The 22,714-nt window shown below is 50.9% G+C and overlaps 1 protein-coding gene and 1 long non-coding RNA gene across 2 annotated transcripts; one reads left to right on the forward strand and one right to left on the reverse strand.

Annotated features, from left to right (window-relative positions):
- Window positions 1-8,951: 8,951 nt before the first annotated feature.
- Window positions 8,952-17,420, forward strand: LOC138356903 (uncharacterized). Its single transcript, XR_011224710.1, has 3 exons — window positions 8,952-9,594; window positions 16,833-17,037; window positions 17,296-17,420. It is a non-coding gene; the product is annotated as an uncharacterized lncRNA (long non-coding RNA).
- On the reverse strand, window positions 12,354-19,408 carry LOC123771621 (RNA-directed DNA polymerase from mobile element jockey). Its single transcript, XM_045764223.2, has 2 exons — window positions 14,090-19,408; window positions 12,354-13,724 (listed from the first exon to the last, which is right to left on the reverse strand). Exon 1 carries the CDS (start codon window positions 19,406-19,408, stop codon window positions 18,221-18,223), a length of 1,188 nt encoding a protein of 395 aa, XP_045620179.2. The 3' UTR covers window positions 12,354-13,724; window positions 14,090-18,220.
- Window positions 19,409-22,714: the final 3,306 nt, after the last annotated feature.

Below are 22,714 nucleotides of genomic sequence, written 5' to 3' on the forward strand. Positions count from 1 at the left end.
CAGTGTTGCTGCCAGTTGTGTGTTGGTGTTACCGTCTGCCAGCACACCAGTGTTGCTGCCAGTTGTGTGTTGATGTTACCGTCTGCCAGCACACCAGTGTTGCTGCCAGTTGTGTGTTGATGTTACCGTCTGCCAGCACACCAGTGTTGCTGCCAGTTGTGTGTTGATGTTACCGTCTGCCAGCACACCAGTGTTGCTGCCAGTTGTGTGTTGATGTTACCGTCTGCCAGCACACCAGTGTTGCTGCCAGTTGTGTGGTGATGTTACCGTCTGCCAGCACACCAGTGTTGCTGTCAGTTGTGTGTGTTGGTGTTACCGTCTACCAGCACACCAGTGTTGCTGCCTGTTGTGTTGCTGACCGCCAGCTGCTCCTGGCTGTGGGTGACAGCAGGAACACTGCTCTCACCTGTCCTGTGTACACTGCCACACACGGGGTGGGGTCCTGTGTACACTGCCACACACGGGGTGGGGTCCTGTGTACACTGCCACACACGGGGTGGGGTCCTGTGTACACTGCCACACACGGGGTGGGGTCCTGTGTACACTGCCACACACGGGGTGAAGTCCTGTGTACACTGCCACACACGGGGTGGAGTCCTGTGTACACTGCCACACACGGGGTGGGGTCCTGTGTACACTGCCACACACGGGGTGGGGTCCTGTGTACACTGCCACACACGGGGTGGGGTCCTGTGTACACTGCCACACACGGGGGGTCCTGTGTACACTGCCACACACGGGGGGGTCCTGTGTACACTGCCACACACGGGGGGTCCTGTGTACACTCCCACACACGGGGGGTCCTGTGTACACTCCCACACACGGGGTCCTGTGTACACTACCACACACGAAGGGTCCTGTATACACTCCCACACACGGGGGTCCTGTGTACACTGCCACACACGGGGGTCCTGTGTACACTCCCACACACGGGGGGTCCTGTGTACACTCCCACACACGGGGTCCTGTGTACACTCCCACACACGAAGGGTCCTGTATACACTCCCACACACGGGGGGTCCTGTGTACACTGCCACACACGGGGTCCTGTGTACACTGCCACACTCGGAGGGGGTCCTGTGTACACTGCCACACTCGGAGGGGGTCCTGTGTACACTGCCACACACGGGGGGTCCAGTGTACACTGCCACACACGGGGTCCTGTGTACACTGCCACACTCGGAGGGGGTCCTGTGTACACTGCCACACTCGGAGGGGGTCCTGTGTACACTGCCACACACGGGGGGTCCAGTGTACACTGCCACACACGGGGTCCTGTGTACACTGCCACACACGGGAGGGGGGTCCTGTGTACACTGCCACACACGGGGGGTCCTGTGTACACTGCCACACACGGGGGGTCCTGTGTACACTGCCACACACGGGGTCCTGTGTACACTGCCACACACGGGAGGGGGGTCCTGTGTACACTGCCACACACGGGGGGTCCTGTGTACACTGCCACACACGGGGGGTCTTGTGTACACTGCCACACACGGGGGGTCCTGTGTACACTGCCACACACGGGGGGTCCTGTGTACACTGCCACACACGGGAGGGGGGTCCTGTGTACACTGCCACACACGGAAGGGGGGTCCTGTGTACACTGCCACACACGGAAGGGGGGTCCTGTGTACACTGCCACACACGGGAGGGGGGTCCTGTGTACACTCCCACACACGGGGGTCCTGTGAACACTGCCACACACGGTGGGTCCTGTGAACACTGCCACACACGGGGGTCCTGTGTACACTGCCACACACGGGGGGTCCTGTGTACACTCCCACACACGGGGGTCCTGTGTACACTGCCACACACGGGGGTTCCTGTGTACACTGCCACACACCGGGGGTCCAGTGTACACTGCTACACACGGGGGGTCCTGTGTACACTGCCACACACGGGGGTCCTGTGTACACTGCTACACACGGGGGGTCCTGTGTACACTGCCACACACGGGGGTCCTGTGAACACTGCCACACACGGTGGGTCCTGTGAACACTGCCACACACGGGGGTCCTGTGTACACTGCCACACACGGGGGTTCCTGTGTACACTGCCACACACGGGGGTCCTGTGTACACTGCCACACACGGGGGTCCTGTGTACACTGCCACACACGGGGGTTCCTGTGTACACTGCCACACACTGGGGGTCCTGTGTACACTGCCACACACGGGGGGTCCTGTGTACACTGCTACACACGGGGGGTCCTGTGTACACTGCTACACACGGGGGTTCCTGTGTACACTGCTACACACGGGGGGTCCTGTGTACACTGCCACACACTGGGGTCCTGTGTACACTGCCACACACGGGGTTCCTGTGTACACTGCTACACACGGGGGGTCCTGTGTACACTGCTACACACGGGGGGTCCTGTGAACACTGCTACACACGGGGGGTCCTGTGTACACTGCTACACACGGGGGGTCCTGTGTACACTGCCACACACGGGTGTCCTGTGTACACTGCCACACACGGGGGGTCCTGTGTACACTGCTACACACGGGGGGTCCAGTGTATACTGCCACACACGGGTGTCCTGTGTACACTGCTACACACGGGGGGTCCTGTGTACACTGCTACACACGGGGGTTCCTGTGTACACTGCTACACACGGGGGGTCCTGTGTACACTGCCACACACGGGTGTCCTGTGTACACTGCCACACACGGGGGGTCCTGTGTACACTGCCACACACGGGGGTTCCTGTGTACACTGCTACACACGGGGGGTCCTGTGTACACTGCCACACACGGGGTTCCTGTGTACACTGCCACACACGGGGTTCCTGTGTACACTGCTACACACGGGGGGTCCTGTGTACACTGCCACACACGGGTGTCCTGTGTACACTGCCACACACGGGGGGTCCTGTGTACACTGCCACACACGGGGGTTCCTGTGTACACTGCTACACACCGGGGGTCCAGTGTATACTGCCACACACGGGGTCCTGTGTACACTGCTACACACGGGGGGTCCTGTGTACACTGCTACACACGGGGTTCCTGTGTACACTGCCACACACGGGGGGTCCAGTGTATACTGCCACACACGGGTGTCCTGTGTACACTGCTACACACGGGGGGTCCTGTGTACACTGCTACACACGGGGGGTCCTGTGTACACTGCCACACACGGGGGGTCCTGTGTACACTGCCACACACGGGGGTTCCTGTGTACACTGCTACACACCGGGGGTCCAGTGTATACTGCCACACACGGGGTCCTGTGTACACTGCTACACACGGGGGGTCCTGTGTACACTGCCACACACGGGGGGTCCTGTGTACACTGCCACACACGGGGGGTCCTGTGTACACTGCCACACACGGGGGGTCCTGTGTACACTGCCACACACGGGGGGTCCAGTGTATACTGCCACACACGGGTGTCCTGTGTACACTGCTACACACGGGGGGTCCTGTGTACACTGCTACACACGGGGGGTCCTGTGTACACTGCCACACACGGGGGGTCCTGTGTACACTGCCACACACGGGGGTTCCTGTGTACACTGCTACACACCGGGGGTCCAGTGTATACTGCCACACACGGGGTCCTGTGTACACTGCTACACACGGGGGGTCCTGTGTACACTGCCACACACGGGGGGTCCTGTGTACACTGCCACACACGGGGGGTCCTGTGTACACTGCCACACACGGGGGGTCCTGTGTACACTGCCACACACGGGGGGTCATGTGTACACTGCCACACACGGGGGGTCCTGTGTACACTCCCACACTCCGGGGGTCCAGTGTACACTGCCTCACACGGGGTCCTGTGTACACTCCCACACACGGGGGTCCTGTCTATACTGCCACACACGGGGGGTCCTGTGTACACTGCCACACACGGGGGTCCTGTGTACACTGTCACACACGGAGGTCCTGTGTACACTCCCACACTCCGGGGGTCCAGTGTACACTGCCACACACGGGGTCCTGTGTACACTGCCACACACGGGGGTCCTGTCTATACTGCCACACACGGGGGTCCTGTCTATACTGCCACACACGGGGGTCCTGTGTTCACTGCCACACACGGAGGGTCCTGTCTATACTGCCACACACGGGGGTCCTGTCTATACTGCCACACACGGGGGTCCTGTGTACACTGCCACACACGGGGGGGGTCCTGTGTACACTGCCACACACGGGGGTCCTGTCTATACTGCCACACACGGGGGTCCTGTGTACACTGCCACACACGGAGGGTCCTGTGTACACTGTCACACACGGGGGGTCCTGTGTACACTGCCACACACGGGGGGGGGGTGGTCCTGTGTACACTGCCACACACAGGGGGGGTGGTCCTGTGTACACTGCCACACACGGGGGGGGTGGTCCTGTGTACACTGCCACACACAGGGGGGGTGGTCCTGTGTACACTGCCACACACGGGGGGGGGGGGTGGTCCTGTGTACACTGCCACACACAGGGGGGGTGGTCCTGTGTACACTGCCACACACGGGGGGGTGGTCCTGTGTACACTGCCACACACGGGGGGGGTGGTCCTGTGTACACTGCCACACACGTGGGGGTCCTGTACACACTCCCACACACGGGGGGGGTGGGGGCGGGGGTCCTGTACACACTCCCACACACGGGGGGGGGGGGCGGGGGTCCTGTGTACACTGCCACACAGGGGGGCGGGGTCCTGTACACACTGCCACACAGGGGGGGGTCCTGTGTACACTGCCACACACGGGGGGGTCCTGTGTACACTGCCACACACGGGGGGTCCTGTGTACACTGCCACACACGGGGGGGTCCTGTGTACACTGCCACACACGGGGGGTGGTCCTGTGTACACTACCACACAGGGGGGCGGGGTTCTGTACACACTGCCACACAGGGGGGGGGCGGGGGTCCTGTGTACTCTGCCACACAGGGGGGGGGGGCGGGGGTCCTGTACACACTGCCACACAGGGGGGGGGGCGGGGGTCCTGTGTACACTGCCACACACGGGGGGGGGCGGGGGTCCTGTGTACACTGCCACACACGGGGGGGGGGGCGGGGGTCCTGTGTACACTGCCACACAGGGGGGGGGGGGCGGGGGTCCTGTGTACACTGCCACACACGGGGGTGGGGGGCGGGGGTCCTGTGTACACTGCCACACACGGGGGGGGGGGCGGGGGTCCTGTGTACACTGCCACACAGGGGGGGGGCGGGGGTCCTGTGTACACTGCCACACACGGGGGGGGGGGCGGGGGTCCTGTGTACACTGCCACACAGGGGGGGCGGGGGTCCTGTGTACACTGCCACACACGGGGGTGGGGGGCGGGGGTCCTGTGTACACTGCCACACACGTGGGGTGGGGGGCGGGGGTCCTGTGTACACTGCCACACAGGGGGGCGGGGGTACTGTGTACACTGCCACACACGGGGGGTGGGGGGCGGGGGTCCTGTGTACACTGCCACACAGGGGGGCGGGGGTCCTGTGTACACTGCCACACACGGGGGGTGGGGGGCGGGGGTCCTGTGTACACTGCCACACAGGGGGGCGGGGTCCTGTGTACACTGCCACACACGGGGGGTGGGGGGCGGGGGTCCTGTGTACACTGCCACACAGGGGGGGGGGCGGGGGTCCTGTGTACACTGCCACACAGGGGGGGCGGGGTCCTGTACACACTCCCACACACGGGGGGGGGCGAGGGTCCTGTGTACACTGCCACACAGGGGGGGGGGCGGGGGTCCTGTGTACACTGCCACACAGGGGGGTGGGGGGCGGGGGTCCTATGTACACTGCCACACGGGGGGTGGGGGGCGGGGGTCCTGTGTACACTGCCACACAGGGGGGCGGGGGTCCTGTGTACACTGCCACACACGGGGGGTGGGGGGCGGGGGTCCTGTGTACACTGCCACACAGGGGGGGGGTCCTGTGTACACTGCCACACAGGGGGGCGGGGTCCTGTGTACACTGCCACACAGGGGGGCGGGGTCCTGTGTACACTCCCACACAACAAGACATGAACAATCATCTAGGGAACTTCCCGTGACGTTACTGGAAAGGAAAAGACATTCCGGGAACCACCAGGAAGTTCCCCCAGACACACGGCTTTCCTCCCCGCCCACACCCCAGCGGCTGACCCTAGCGCTTCCTGCGACCCCGCGCTGACCCCAGGACCCCGCGCTGACCCCAGGACCCCGCGCTGACCCCAGGACCCCGCGCTGACCCCAGGACCCCGCGCTGACCCCAGGACCCCAGCGACTGACCCCAGGACCCCGCGCTGACCCCAGGACCCCAGCGACTGACCCCAGGACCCCGTGCTGACCCCAGCGGCTGACCCCAGGACCCAGCGCTGACCCCAGGACCCCGCGCTGACCCCAGGACCCCAGCGACTGACCCCAGGACCCCGTGCTGACCCCAGGACCAGCGCTGACCCCAGGACCCCGCGCTGACCCCAGGACCCTAGCGACTGACCCCAGGACCCCGTGCTGACCCCAGCGGCTGACCCCAGGACCCCGCGCTGACCCCAGGACCCCGCGCTGACCCCAGGACCCCGTGCTGACCCCAGGACCCCGTGCTGACCCCAGGACCCCGCGCTGACCCCAGGACCCCGCGCTGACCCCAGGACCCCAGCGACTGACCCCAGGACCCCGTGCTGACCCCAGCGGCTGACCCCAGGATCAGCGCTGACCCCAGGACCCCGCGCTGACCCCAGGACCCTAGCGACTGACCCCAGGACCCCGTGCTGACCCCAGCGGCTGACCCCAGGACCCCGCGCTGACCCCAGGACCCCGCGCTGACCCCAGGACCCCGTGCTGACCCCAGGACCCCGTGCTGACCCCAGAACCCCGTGCTGACCCCAGGACCCCGCGCTGACCCCAGGACCCCGCCCCGCGCTGATCCCAGGACCCCGCGCTGACCCCAGGACCCCGCGCTGACCCCAGGACCCCGTGCTGACCCCAGGACCCCGCTGATGACCCCAGGACCCCGTGCTGACCCCAGGACCCCGCGCTGACCCCAGGACCCCGCGCTGACCCCAGGACCCCGCTCCGCGCTGACCCCAGGACCCCGCCCCGCGCTGATCCCAGGACCCCGTGCTGATCCCAGGACCCCGTGCTGACCCCAGGACCCCGCGCTGACCCCAGGACCCCGCGCTGATCCCAGGACCCCGTGCTGACCCCAGGTGGTGACCCCGAGATCAGGTGATAGTCAACTGTCACCTGATGTAACGTCGGGTGACAGTTGTCTAATGTCAGGTGACTGACTCAGGGAACGCCAGGCACATGACTGCCTCAGGCAACGCCAGGCGCATGACTGCCTCAGGCAACGCCAGGCGCATGACTGCCTCAGGCAACGCCAGGCGCATGACTGCCTCAGGCAACGCCAGGCGCATGACTGCCTCAGGCAACGCCAGGCGCATGACTGCCTCAGGCAACGCCAGGCGCATGACTGCCTCAGGCAACGCCAGGCGCATGACTGCCTCAGGCAACGCCAGGCGCATGACTGCCTCAGGCAACGCCAGGCGCATGACTGCCTCAGGCAACGCCAGGCGCATGACTGCCTCAGGCAACGCCAGGCGCATGACTGCCTCAGGCAACGCCAGGCGCATGACTGCCTCAGGCAGCGCCAGGCGCATGACTGCCTCAGGCAGCGCCAGGCGCATGACTGCCTCAGGCAGCGCCAGGCGCATGACTGCCTCAGGCAGCGCCAGGCGCATGACTGCCTCAGGCAACGCCAGGCGCACTGACTGCCTCAGGCAGCGCCAGGCGCATGACTGCCTCAGGCAGCGCCAGGCGCATGACTGCCTCAGGCAGCGCCAGGCGCATGACTGCCTCAGGCAGCGCCAGGCGCATGACTGCCTCAGGCAACGCCAGGCGCATGACTGCCTCAGGCAGCGCCAGGCGCATGACTGCCTCAGGCAACGCCAGGCGCATGACTGCCTCAGGCAACGCCAGGCGCATGACTGCCTCAGGCAGCGCCAGGCGCATGACTGCCTCAGGCAGCGCCAGGCGCATGACTGCCTCAGGCAGCGCCAGGCGCATGACTGCCTCAGGCAGCGCCAGGCGCATGACTGCCTCAGGCAGCGCCAGGCGCATGACTGCCTCAGGCAGCGCCAGGCGCATGACTGCCTCAGGCAGCGCCAGGCGCATGACTGCCTCAGGCAGCGCCAGGCGCATGACTGCCTCAGGCAACGCCAGGCGTACGACTGCCTCAGGCAACGCCAGGCGCACGACTGCCTCAGGCAACGCCAGGCGCACGACTGCCTCAGGCAACGCCAGGCGCACGACTGCCTCAGGCAACGCCAGGCGCACGACTGCCTCAGGCAACGCCAGGCGCATGACTGCCTCAGGCAACGCCAGGCGCATGACTGCCTCAGGCAACGCCAGGCGCACGACTGCCTCAGGCAACGCCAGGCGCATGACTGCCTCAGGCAACGCCAGGCGCATGACGTGCCTCAGGCAACGCCAGGCGCATGACTGCCTCAGGCAACGCCAGGCGCATGAGTGCCTCAGGGCAACGCCAGACGAGCTACTGCCCAGTAACAACAGCACCGTAAATTTAAGACAAAAACACACACTTGTTGTGAAATTTATGTCAGGAATTTACACCGAGTCTTTCCTGAGTGCTTTGTCGACGTCTGAGTCTCTGGATCAGACTTACGTCTGAGTCTCTGGACCAGACTTACGTCTGAGTCTCTGGACCGGACTTACGTCTGAGTCTCTGGACCAGACTTACGTCTGAGTCTCTGGACCAGACTTACGTCTCAACGTCTAATGTTTACATCATTATGACGTAACGTTACATCATTATGACGTAACGTTACATCATTATGACGTAACGTTACATCATAATGATGTAAAGTTAATCATGAAAGTTATCATTAATGTTAAGGCAGAAGCACCGCTCCCCCCCCCCCCCCGCCACTCCCCTGTCGGATTCTGGGAAAAATAATGCATGACGCAATTTTTTAAGGAAACGTATTTGAGGCACGCGTCATTACTGACCCTGACGCAATCTACGCCAGACTGACGCAGTTCTTGAGACTGTTACGTTAATAATACCAATTATAAGGTGCGTCGTGACGCATGAGTATGTCCTTGAGGACCGCGTGACGCCGGCAGCAATGTGCCGTTACTCACAACGGTACGTTACTGGTCCCTCAGTACGTCCCAGCTGGTGATGTCATCTACTATGGTGACATCACTTACTGTGGTGACGTCACTGACCTCATCATGAAAGCAATATGAAGTAAGGAATAACATAAGTCATTAACTGGTGAAGGGATCAACCAGGGGCCAGATTCACGAAAGTACTTACGAACGTGTACATCTTTCCTCAATCTTTCACGGCTTTGGTTACATTTATTAAACAGTTTTCAAGCATGAAAACTTCCCAATCAACTGTTGTTATTGTTATAAACAGCCTCCTGGTGCTTCGCAGCTCATTAACTGTTTAATAATTGGAAACAAAGCCGCCAAAGACTGAGAAAAGATGTACAGGTTCGTAAGTGCTTTCGTGAATCTGGCCCCTGGCTGTGAGCCCGGGCGAGAGGGCGCGAGCCTCACACTAAACTTATAATCACACAGATTAAGACGAAAATAAAACCTCACTTACGCACTCAAGGATGATTTATGTGAGTAGAATGAGTAATTTTAGTCCTGGTAATTATATTTACATAATATAGTTGTAATTATAATGGTTTATATGTATATATCTGGTGAGATGGATCACACCAACAACAATAGACTGATAGATCAATAACAAGGAAGTCACAGTGTAATTAAAGTGTATAATTGTATATATTGTAATTAACTTTGATGGTTTGCGCTGTTAAATATCTGATGAGAAGTTCTTGAGTTAAATTTATCTTATTCTTTAATAAACTTCAGAGAATAATGCATGTTGAGTTTACACCCGAGAAGAAAACTATTTTTATATTGTTGTATTCACTCGAGGTAAACTTTCGAGGACATGTACGTAAGTGGACCTTGAGAGTCCTTAGTGAAGGCTGAGAGTGGCAGACTGTTAGTACCACTTGAGAGGTGGATGAGTGGCCATGACGGTCACTTGAGCGGTGGATGAGTGACCATGACTGTCCTTGCCCGGCAAGGACCTTGTTCCAGTGAACACTTAACACAGTCCCAAGCCGTTCAAAACAGGTTAAAAGTTCGTCCTGAAATTCGAAGGATGGCACCACGCACCGCCACACACGTCAAGGCGACACTAAGATTCACCTTAACAGAACCAGCAGTATCAGGGAGAGGGTCAACACGTCCCCTCACACCGCTCGAGAAACACCTGAAAGGCAGCCTGGAGGTGGAACTTGACCACAGCACGGTTGATCTGAAGCAGCTGGACGCCCACCAGGTCCGACAGCTGCACATGTAGCACGTCCACCAGGGCGACACCAACTGATGATCCACAGGCACCGTAAATGCCAGACCAGGCGACAATGTCCTCTTCACTGGAGGACCAGAAGTCCCCATAGCAAAACCAAGCGTCACCCCGTCAGTGGCAAACCACCACTCAGCAGGACAACCAGCAATCACCCGACGTAAACACTAGCCAGGAGCGGAGACCTCAGGAACGTCCGACCCGGCCGTTGGTCGCCACTCAACTCCTCATATAGATAACATATATAGATATATGTTATATAGACGTCATATAGCCATTAGATAACGTCATATATCTAACGTTAGATAGATAATATTCCAGTTGTGTGTTTAGCAAGTGTTCTTCTCTTCTTGTGCTGTTGTCGTTCAAGGAAACTAGTGGTTCATAGTTGGTGTAATTGTGTACCAGCGCCCGATGCTGCTCCATCACTGCACATCTTCTCCATTACTCTATTTTCTTAATCTGTGATAGATGTGTGGTATGTAAATGTCTACATTCCTCCTCTTAATTGCAAGCTTTGCATTCCCCTGCCATACTAGGGATGTCATCCCCGGGTATTGTATCACCTGCCACCCAGTTGATATACACTCGCTGAACTTGAAGTTGGAATGTTTGCATTAATAATACAATATAACATTTTTGGCGAGATGTTGATTAGGTAAATGTTCTTGTTGCAAGGTCTTGGTGGCACCTCTCAAGTCAGTATAACATGTTTCTGTTCAGGAAGAGCATGTTCCTAAGTAACCCGTCCTCACACTAGGCTGGGTAAAGCAGCGGCCGTTCTCCAATTTCTCCAACACACACATTCATCAATTTTAACTTACTATTAAAAATTGGTTGGTCTCGTATATAAATTAATATTATTAATAATTAAAATTCTATGTGTAGTTAAGCATAGGTTAGGTTAGGTGATCAGGTTCTGTTGGCGATTATTTGTATTCGAAGAACGTGGGTGAAGCATTTATAACATTGTGGTTCGAACAGAGGACGTGAACGAAGCACTTGTTCTGGAAGTGTTCGGACGTTATCAGTTGCGAGTCGTGTGTAAACAGTTCATTCATAAACAAAGTGCTTTGGTGGCTGGATTAACGAACTTGGCCCTTTGTTTATGAGGACGGGCTGTCCAAAATGTTTTAAGTGGCTAGCATCCGTAAGGCAGAGTGGCCACTTAAGCCTCCAGATAACTGTGGAATTCCCTGTCTAATGCAGCTCGAGATTCTTGTTGGTCTACTGAGACCTCTATGAAGCTCTCAGATACCAAGCTATTCTTACGCAGCATTTACACAGAAAAAACTTAACACCATAAGAATCAATGAGACAGCAGAAGGTCTATTGACCCATAAGTACTTTAGCTTGAAACACTCAAAAGGGTCCTACGTTACCCGGTAATTTGTTTCACAACCTTGTTACCAAACTAGAATTTATCCAGATCTTTCCTAACTCTAAACTTATCCAATATGTATCTATTGGTTTTGGTGTTGTATCATGTCTTAATGACCAAACCACACATCAGAAGAGGGAGAAACTACGACATTTCGGTCCGTGCTGGACTATTAGGAAGTCGTATAACTCACATTCGACTTAATGGTGCAGGACTGACCGAAACGTCATTTCTCAATTTTCTGATGTGTGCTTTGGTCACCACGGTAGTGCTCTCTTAAAACAATTATCTCAAACATATCACAACCATTTTTCACGTAAAAACGAAAAAAAAAAATTTACTTATTTTTGATGAAGATAAAGCCTCCCGAGAGGTGGAACGGGCATGAATAGCCCGTAAGTGGTAGATTTTTTGTAGTGAATGTGATTATTGGGGAACATAGTTGAATGAAATTATATATAGAATTAATAACCAATTCAATATGTCAACTCTTCATAATGTTCTTATCGCAATAATGTGGTTCTGTTGCTGCTCGAGTCTCTAAATAAACAGCGACAAATCTTCAACAAGACTGAAAACTTCAATACAAGAGACAATGGAACAAGGAAAACATGTGAAATATTTGACAGTTTATTTAAGTTTAAGACAATAATTCCAGGAAATCAAACTGGAGATTATGCAATTAATAATAGATTCTTATAAAATTCATCCTAAAATGCTTATAATCCAACCAATTATAATTCATTGTTAATTCATAATTCAATGTGACGGGGGACAGGTACCCAGTTTATATATATATACAGTATATTTTAGACTCTTATCGTGGTCACCCCAGGGTCGAAATACTGGGCCTTCCCAGACTATAACCCCACAACACGGTGACTAACGCTGCATATAAATAGGTACAAGCTAGGTACCTACTTACTGCTAGGTGGAGAGGGGCATCAGGCGACAGTAAACGCGCCCAATTATCTAAGTTATTTTGGTAGATGCCTTATGGCACATGGTTGAAGAATGCCTTATGTTTGTGGGCAAGATGTTTCTTTTTTAAGTCTAAGATAACATCACCAATTTCTGAAACATGTTCATTAAAGTCTTGAACCTTAGAGTGGAAATGCTGTTTCTCTGCAATATGTATATCTTTTAACTCTGAAAGTTTCTCGCTAAAGTCTTGGACTTTAGATTCTAAATGTTGCTTTATGTCAAACTTGCTGGTCTCCGTGGGACAATAAGTGGACTCCGTCTCGATGGATGTCAACAAAGTGGTGGTCACTTCGACGGTGTGATAGTGGAAGGTCGTCGTGGTCACATATATTCGGCTGATTACGGGTGTGGTGACGGTGACGAACTCTGGCACTCGAGAGGTTCCCCTAAGTGTCTTGTAATCAGTAGAAGTGCAAATACGTGTCCTGTACAGCGTTTCCGTCAACTGTTTCGTGTCCGTATTGGTGGTTGTGAGTGTTGAAGTTCGCGTTTTGCTCCAGTACACAAAACCCACATGAATATTGGTCATCATGATGTTGCAAGTACGTGTCACAAATTGTGTGTCAGATATGGTGTCATTACTGGCCACAAAGACGGTCGAGGTGAGAGAGTTCGTGGCTGTCACCGTCACGAGATCCGGAAAATCAGTCATTCTCGAAGTCACAATCACTGTTGATGGTTGCATGATGGTTGAGGTTATGTTAATGTCTTTATACACGAATATGTGTGTATACAAGGTAACGAGGGACGTTACTGGAGAGATCTCAGTATGACCACTGGTGATAGTGTGGACAGTGTCCTCACAAGTTTGTAGAGGGGCAGTGGGCTGGTGCCAGGCCAGGGCTGCCCCCACAACACAACACAGGAGCAGCACACGCATTATCGTGTACTGTACTTAACCGCTGCACCACCAAACACAAGACCAGGAGTGAATGTGTCCAAGAGGCTCCGGGATATATATAATCGGACGAGGCCTAGGGTGTGGTGCTGCCCACTCACGAATCCTGTGCAGAGAACTATGTCTTATTTCCAAAAATAAAAACCTAAAATATTTATGATCTATTTTCCCTTCGGGAATCTTAATTTTAAAATAGGAAAACCATTGATATAATAAACATCTTATTTCAGATTCATTACTTTAAGCATTACGTTTGGAATAGTTCTCGTATTCATCATCAGATCAACTGAAGCCACAAACAAATGACTCACTGAATACAACTAAAGATAAGAAATCAAACGACACAAAGTTATAAAACTCTTAAGTTCACTCAAAGTGATCAAAGCGAACACAAATTTATAACTGTCACATAAATAATGAAAGCTTAATAAAAACTTAACTACTACAACAAACCATACTATTAACACTTACGTAAAGTAATCCGAGTGAAACTTGATACTTAACACATAGATACTCAACACTAATACAACTATTAAAATAATGACTTCACACTTACGAAAAATGTATATAAAACACAAGCCAAATAGAAAACAATTATAAAATGCTAGTCAAAATCTTATGAAAACTTAAATATTAAATAAAACTAAACACCAAAAAGTGTATTATATGTTTAAAATAAAAGACTATAATAATATACAATATCAACACTTGAAACAAGTAAAAAAAAAAGACAAAACATGGTAAACTAAACAATTTTAAAAATTAAAAAACCAGCATGAACTATAATAAAATTACAGGTCCTACTGTGCGTTCTACAGTGTAGAATTGAGCAGCCGAATGGTTGCTATTTAACAGAGGCCGCACCTCCCTGATATATAAGGATTCCATTATTCTCAAATCCGATTGGCCATTCATTCAAGTGTCCAGAATTTTAAAATCGGATTCCAGCAGAGAATGATTCAACTCAAGACAATGATTTCTAATCTCCGAGAATGCTGGATTGGATAATGGTAATCTTGTACTGAATGATACTCCCCGGTGCTCAAGAATCCTAATCTTAAAGTTCTGAATGGAACTCCCGATATATCCAGCATTATAGCTGGAACAATTATACATATATACGATACTAGAGCACAGGGAAGGTTGGCACTTTATCTTTAAATTTAAAATAGGAGCCTATTGTATTTGTATTGACAAAAATAAATCGAAAGTCTACTTGAGGATAACAATGGTGTAAAAGTTTCCTCAATCGACCTCTTACAGAAAAATTAATAGTGCCGTAAAAGGGTAATTTGATATATTTAATATCCCTTTCTACCGTAGTAATCCTACAAGGGTGAAAATTTTTATTAAAGATGTTCCTTATAAAGGTATATACTATATGCGAAGGATAACCATTATTTGAAAAAAAAAAAATCACAAGGCATTTAATTTCTTTATCAAAGTTAGACCAATTTGAACAAACAAATAGCCTCTATTCAGTAGAGTATTAATTGCATTTTTCTTAAAATTATCAGGAACAAAAGAATTAAAATTTAAACCTAACCAGTAAAAGTTGGTTTTCTATAAACATTAGTGTTAAACCCATTAAGGCTATTCACTTTGACATCAGGAATGACAATGAATTATCCACTTCACACTCTGCAGTGAAACGTATATTACAAAGTTGTGCATTAAGATACTCTCTAAATTTCTCAATATGACATTGGTCCTTAAATAACAAAAAAGTGTCATCTACATATCTCTTATACATGACTGGTTTAAAGTTCAAAAGACATTTATCAAGCCAGTTTCTCTCTTGAAAACTCAAAAAAGCATTAGCAAGTGCAGGACCTAATGGAGAACCCATTGCTACTCCATTAATTTATTTATAATATTTATTATTTACATAAATAAAAATTATTATTATTATTATTATTATTATTATTATTATTATTATTATTGCCTAAATAAAAATTATTATTATTATTATTATTATTATAAAAATGGAAATGTTCGTTTGTGCATAACCGCTAATCTCCGAAAGTTCTTCACCGATTCCTTTGAAATTTTCACACAACGTTCCATTCACATCCGAGCAGGTTTTTATATACATACTATATAGATGTCTCGTCTGTGACGGTAAAAAAAAATGCTTTTTCTGAAAAACTGTTTTTTTTAAATGAGGGAAATCTTCGAAACCTCGTTACCGATTGCTTTGAAATTTTGACACAACATTGCATTTGAAAAGGCGCGTCGTTTTATATACCTACTATATACATGACTCATTTATGACAGGAAAAAAACAAGCTTTTTTGGAAAAACAGCGCCATCTGTTGGACGTAAGAGGAACACACGCTGTTATCTCCGAAAGTTCTTCACCAATTGCTTTGAAATTTTGACACGACGTTGCACTCGAATAGGCGCGTCCTTTTATATACCTACTATATAGATGCCACACCTGTGACAGGTAAAAGCGTGTGTTTTGGTAAAACAGCGCCATCTGTTGCACATAATAGCAACATGCACGCTATACTAAATGTCACGAATTCCATTTCAATGTTTCCGATTGCATTGATAAATTTTATTTTCTTTGATTTCGATTTATTTTATTTCTTATTGAATTATTTTGTGTGACATTGTGTTGGAATTGAGCTGTGTTGTTTACCATACCGTTCATTTTGTAAGTATAAGTATAGATGCCACACCTGTGACAGGTAAAACTATGCTTTTCTTGAAAAACAGCGCCATCTGTTGCATGTAAGAGCAACACACATGCCATACTAAATATGTTACAATTTCATTTCAATGTTTCTGATTGCATTGATAAATTGAATTTTCATAGATTTTGATTTATTTTCATTTTGATTTAATTTTTTTTGTGTGAATTGCATTGTAATTGAGCTGTGTTGTTTACCATACCGTTCATTTCGTGAGTATGGTTTATTTTTCAATTTTTTCCTATTTTCATTCCATTTTTTATCTGTTTTTCTTATATTTCAGTGATAGGAACATCAGATCACTTGATATTCCTAATTTTCTGATGGGAACATCAGACCATTTGGGAAGGCATCGGACGAGTGTAATGACCGCTTTACCCTGTTGTAATAACCGCGGCCTCTATTGTAATAACCCAATGTTCCACAGTATTAATCCCTGTTATCTTGTGATCTCTCGTAATCGTTCTGGACGCTCTGTGTTGTAAATCTCTTTCTCTCTTCACTCAATACCCCAGCTCAGCATGACCCCTCACTGGACGGCCACGTATATAAGAGGAATATTAAATGAGGAAGATACACCAAGGACAAGGGTTATTAGTTAAAAAAAAACAATAACAAAAATCATTAAACTGCCACCACCTTCCCGACCCACCATACCTGAATGTGTCGATCACCGATCCCCCAGGAAGGCAAGGAATCAGTAACCATGGGACTCCCAGGGTAGTATGAATTTCAATATTAAATTTTTGGAAAATTAGTTTGTTTAATTTACGTTACTTATTTGAATCCAAGGGTAACTTTAGTATCTATTAATTGTAGGAGAACATGGGGGCTTCCAATTCAACACACCAAAATGACAAATTAGAAAGATATATCAAAGGGGAGTTAAGTGAATACCACTGGACAAGTTATACAATTTATTCTATGAAACGTGTAAATTAAGACAATTTGAACATATACCCTATTCTATTCCCCTAGAGGCACAATGGATATTTACTGAGGGCACGAAACTCAAGTGCACTATACCTTAATCAGCTTATTTGAATACTACAGTATTCAACATATGTTCTACCAAGTGCGACTCGACTGAGACTCAGAGGCAGACCATCTTTAGTAGGCCTGGCGCTGCACACATTCTCTCTCTCGCTATCTAGTTCCTAAGTAGTAGATACATATATATTTTATAATAAAAAGGAAAAGCCACAATTGTTTTCTGCTTCATTCCTTCCCACTGACGAGCTACAACCACTCAACAAACTATTAATAGGCTGTTCTTTAATCAATTTCTTGGGTGGGAAAGCGGGGGGGGGGGGGGGCAGTAATTTGGAAAGGTTTGATCTTCCATGGGACAGGAAAGTCCCGTTGTTGTGTCTCTTGGTAGAGGTGACGAATATTATACATTCTGAGCATAGTGGCGGTTTTGGTAATCCATTTGGAGGGATGCTGACCTTCAAGGAAGAAGGGTTGGAGGGCTTCAGTGCAGGGATTAGGGTGGGTTAGCCTAAGCATCTTGATACCAATTAAAACATTAATTTCAGTGATACGATCACTTACACATGAAATATTCAGTTCCTTCCTCATGTTTAGTAATTTAGTTGTACGGGGGCATCCGAGGATAATCCTCATGGCTTCGTTTTGCATCTTTTCCAGCCCTCCAAGCATTCTCTCAGGCACTAGAGCAAGCATGGGTGCAGCATAATCAATCAGAGACCTAATATATGAGAGATACATCATTTTGACAATTCTCACATTTGCACCATAGCTTGGATGGTAGCCTGCCACAGCCTTGAGAGCACGAAGCCTCTCTCTACATTGGCGACCCAGTCTGGCTACAACATTGCGGTACAGTGGAACCTCAAGACCAAGGTATTTGTATCTGGTAACATAGTCGAGCAGAGAGTCATCATGCAACTGCATCTTGCGAACAGCCCCACCCCGTCTGGGGTGGGCGTCGGTTCAGGATCTTTGTTTTCCTTACTGAGATGACTAAGCCTAGTTCCTGACATGTGTGCAATACTGAGTTCAGAACATTTTGGGTGTTGGTATACCCATTGGTGTGGATCAGTATATCATCCGCATAGCTAATGATGTGTTCGCTTGGGCTCCTAGTTGCTGAGTTTAGGAGTGCATTGATTAACACATTGAACAGAGTAGGACTGAGGACACGTCCCTGTGGAGTGCCAAGTTCAAAATCTCTCGTTACACTCCTATGCCCTTGGAACAGTGCAGATAACTTCCTGTTGGATAGATAGCCTCTTATCCACCGTAGAAGCCATCCTCCAACATTCATTTTAGCAAGTTCACTCAGAATGACGTGTGGGTTAGCAGTGTCAAAGGCTGACTTAAGATCTAGGAAAGTGGTATATGACCTATCAGTATGCAGGGTGAGGAATGTGGTAATACAGTGACGTACACTCTTTCCATGCTTAAAGCCATATATCTGGGGAGACAGCATGTTGCTAATTCTGTAAAGGAGACGGTTGAGAACCATCCTCTCAAGACACTTATAGAGACAACTAGTGAGGGAGATTATGCGAAAAGCACTCTGCTGGTTTGGTTTAGGAATGGGAATAATAAGACTGTTGGTCCATGACTTAGGAAGCTCCCCAGTTATATAGCTCATATTATACAATTGAAGCAAGGGATTCCCTGGAACTAGCAGAAGCATATGCAGTATGCCGTAAGTAACTCCATCCTCCCCGGGTGATATATCTTTGCCTTTATGTAGAGCAGAGTCTAGTTCGTATTCAGTAAAAAGCATGTCACAGTCATCCTCTTGATGAAGCATGAAGTCAAGGAGCCTTGATCTATCAGTATATCTATTATTTAATTCATTCTGTGTGGGTAGAGTAAGACTGTCAAAGCTGGAAGTGGTGGCCCAAGCATCAACAAGCTCATTTGCTCTGTGCAGAGGATTAGGGTACGAGATCTCTGCAGCATTTTTCCCTTTGACCTTGTTGATATCCTTCCATGCCCGACTTAGTGGCGTGTGAGATATGAGGCCACTGACAAAAGTTTCCCAGTCTGTCTGCCTCAGCTCCACCATAAGTTCCCTGGCCTCAGCCAGAGCCGCTTGAAAGAGCCTAAGCATTTCAGCAGTGCGGGTCCTTCTATAAACTAGTCCAATTATTCTGGCAGTGTGTTTTAGTGCATGTAATTTGGAATCATTATAATAATCATAAGTGCTATGACCAGTGTAATTTGGGTTACGTGGCCTGGACGATGGATCAAGTGATTCTATAAACTGCTCGATAGTACCTGTGAGCTCATTGTTAAAATCTTCAACTGATGAAGGCTCAGATGAACTGTATCATTCTGACACATGAGCAACAAGATTGTCTCGTTGTTCAATGGGCACAGCCAGCCTCTTCCGCTTGAACACTCCACCAGGGAGGATAGAACTGCCAATGTTTACAGTGGCAAATATGGCCAGATGATCAGACGCCATATCTGGCACTCTTGACGAGGCGCACACGGTGTGGGAGACGTTGACACAGAGACATAGATCAAGAATACCCCCGTAGACATGCGTCGGTTCAAGGTCACCCACAATCTGTGCATCATCGTGGCTACCTAATAGTGACACCAGTTGGTTGCCGCTACGATTACTGAACTGCGAATTACCAATATTCTTATCACTAGCGTTATAATAACCTATAATGATGCTAGGCTCAGTCTGAATACAGATAGGAAGGTTCAGCATAATTAAACTTATCACTAGGGGCATACAGGTTAAAGATATTGAGGGCAGAGTTGCCCACGTAGGTCCTCACACCGTGATACTGAAGCCCTCCGGTTGACGTAGCTGGGAGTGACTAGTGAGGAAGGGACGTCTTGACATACAAAATACAAGAGTGACTGGATATTTGGTTATAGACAACAAAGGAGGGTAATGTAGGGTGTGGAGACCTGGTGGGAACTCTGCACTCCTGAAGGCAGACGACATCAATGGGCTCGGTCGTCACTTTGTGGTGGAGATCTGGAAGTCTTTTCCTGAGTGAAGCTGTTCCAACTGAGGATACGAAGCACCGTTGTATTAGTGGAGTTTGTGGAGGGATCCATAGTTGATATCTAATTTATTAGCCCCACAAGAGCTTATATGTGCTATCTTGAGGTTATCTTGAGATGATTTCGGGGCTTTTTAGTGTCCCCGCGGCCCGGTCCTAGACCAGGCCTCCACCCCCAGGAAGCAGCCCATGCATGACAGCTGACTAACACCCAGGTACCTATTTTACTGCTAGGTAACAGGGTCATAGGGTGAAAAACTCTGCCCATTGTTTCTCGTCGGCGCCTGGGATCGAACCCAGGACCACAGGATCACAAGTCCAGGGTGCTGTCCGCTCGGCCGACCGGCTCCCTTATAATCTATTGTATAATATAATTTCCCCCCTTGCAGCTGCAGGACAATACAGCTACAGGACAAAACAGCTGCAGGACAATACAGCTGCATCACAATACAACCGCATCACAAAACAGCTGCAGGACAATACAGCTTCATCAGAATACAACCGCATCACAATACAGCTGCAGGACAATACAGCTGCAGGACAATACAGCTGCATCACAATACAACCGCATCACAATACAGCTGCATCACAAGACAGCTACAGGACAAAACAGCTGCAGGACAATACAGCTTCATCAGAATACAACCGCATCACAATACAGCTGCAGGATAATACAGCTGCACTACAGTCTCCTCTTACTTTGTCCACGTCCCTGTTATTTATGACGTCTTGAACATATATAGGAAATACTCTGCCAATCATAATATCAACTCACTATTCACATAACCATAATTATCTTTGTTCTTGTAAATGTTTCCAAGAATTCCTTTGTCGTTCCACTAGCGACAACGGGAGACGGAACAACACACACACACACACCGGCCTTGTTGCCCTCTGGTGACGTCTTACAGGCGGATTTGCGGATTACACCCAAGAACGTCAACAGGTGGTGATGGGGGAGAGGTGTGGCGTTGGGGCGGGTGTTGTGTTGCTGCTTCAGCGGCCACAACGGACGTGCCCCGGCGTTTCCTTGATGGGGGGAAAAAACGTTAAAGCCTTGTTGCTAATGGTTCCAGTGGCTGACCACTGTGCCTTACCTTGAGGTTACCTTGAGGTGCTTCCGGGGCTTAGCGTCTCCGTGGCCCGGTCGTCGACCAGGCCTCCTGGTCTGGTCTGGTCTTCTGCCTTACGGCAGAAGAACATGCTGTGAGGTATATATATGCTTGGTGACTAGCGGCGTACCTCCCCTTCCCCATGAGCGACGGACGCCAGCAAGAAGACTTCCGGCACCTTATGATCACAGGTGTCAGCGGCTTCTACACTCCTGTCGGGCATCACCCTCCTCCAGTGACCTTCGGCACGCCAGGAGCCTGACGCCAGCCCCGTATTCCCCCGAGGGTACACAAAGTAGGCGTCCAGACGTCCCCAGACGAGAGAACAGACGTCCAGACGTCCCATGACGAGAGAACAGCCGACCAGACGTCCTCAGACGAGAGAACAGGCGTCCTGACGTCCCCAGACGAGAGAACAGGTGTCCTGACGTCCCTAGACGAGAGAACAGGCGTCCTGACGTCCCCAGACAAGAGAACAGGCGTCCTGACGTCCCCAGACGGGAGAACAGGCGTCCTGACGTCCCCAGACGGGAGAACAGGCGTCCTGACGTCCCCAGACGGGAGAACAGGCGTCCTGACGTCCCTAGACGAGAGAACAGGTGTCCTGACGTCCCCAGACGAGAGAACAGGCGTCCTGACGTCCCCAGACGGGAGAACAGGCGTCCTGACGTCCCCTAGACGAGAGAACAGGCGTCTTGACGTCCTCAGACGACAGAACAGGCGTCCTGACGTCCCCAGACGACAGAACAGGCGTCCTGACGTCCCCAGACGACAGAACAGGCGTCCTGACGGTAGTGACGTCACGCCACCGGTAAAGTGACATCACACCACCGGTGGCAGGATGTCGGCGTCTATATTTAGACCTCAACAAGAAACGTTTAACATGGAAATGGAGCTCAATAACCTGTTTAGCGTGGGAGAGGTCACCGAGCATCTGTTTAGCATGGGGAAGCCCCAGGAGCCATGAGTCGGCGAGGTCTGGGCTTACCACTAGTATTAAGTAATGGTTCATCTTACACTTCTTGGTTACTGTGTGGCAGTGATGGTGTGTGTGGCAGCTTACAGGTCGCAGGGTAGTGTACTGTGGCAGCTTACAGGTCGCAGGGTAGTGTACTGTGGCAGCTTACAGGCCGCAGGGTAGAGTACTGTGGCAGCTTACAGGCCGCAGGGTAGTGTACTGTGGCAGCTTACAGGTCGCAGGGTAGTGTACTGTGGCAGCTTACAGGCTGCAGGGTAGTGTACTGTGGCAGCTTACAGGTCGCAGGGTAGATTACTGTG

This window comes from Procambarus clarkii, chromosome 75 (assembly GCF_040958095.1).
Source record: "Procambarus clarkii isolate CNS0578487 chromosome 75, FALCON_Pclarkii_2.0, whole genome shotgun sequence".
NCBI classification, from domain to species: domain Eukaryota; kingdom Metazoa; phylum Arthropoda; class Malacostraca; order Decapoda; family Cambaridae; genus Procambarus; species Procambarus clarkii.

Coding starts and splice junctions, on each gene's coding strand:
- LOC123771621 (XM_045764223.2), bottom strand. CDS start 19,408: ATGCTTAGGCTCTTTCAAGCGGCTCTGGCTGAGGCCAGGGAACTTATG.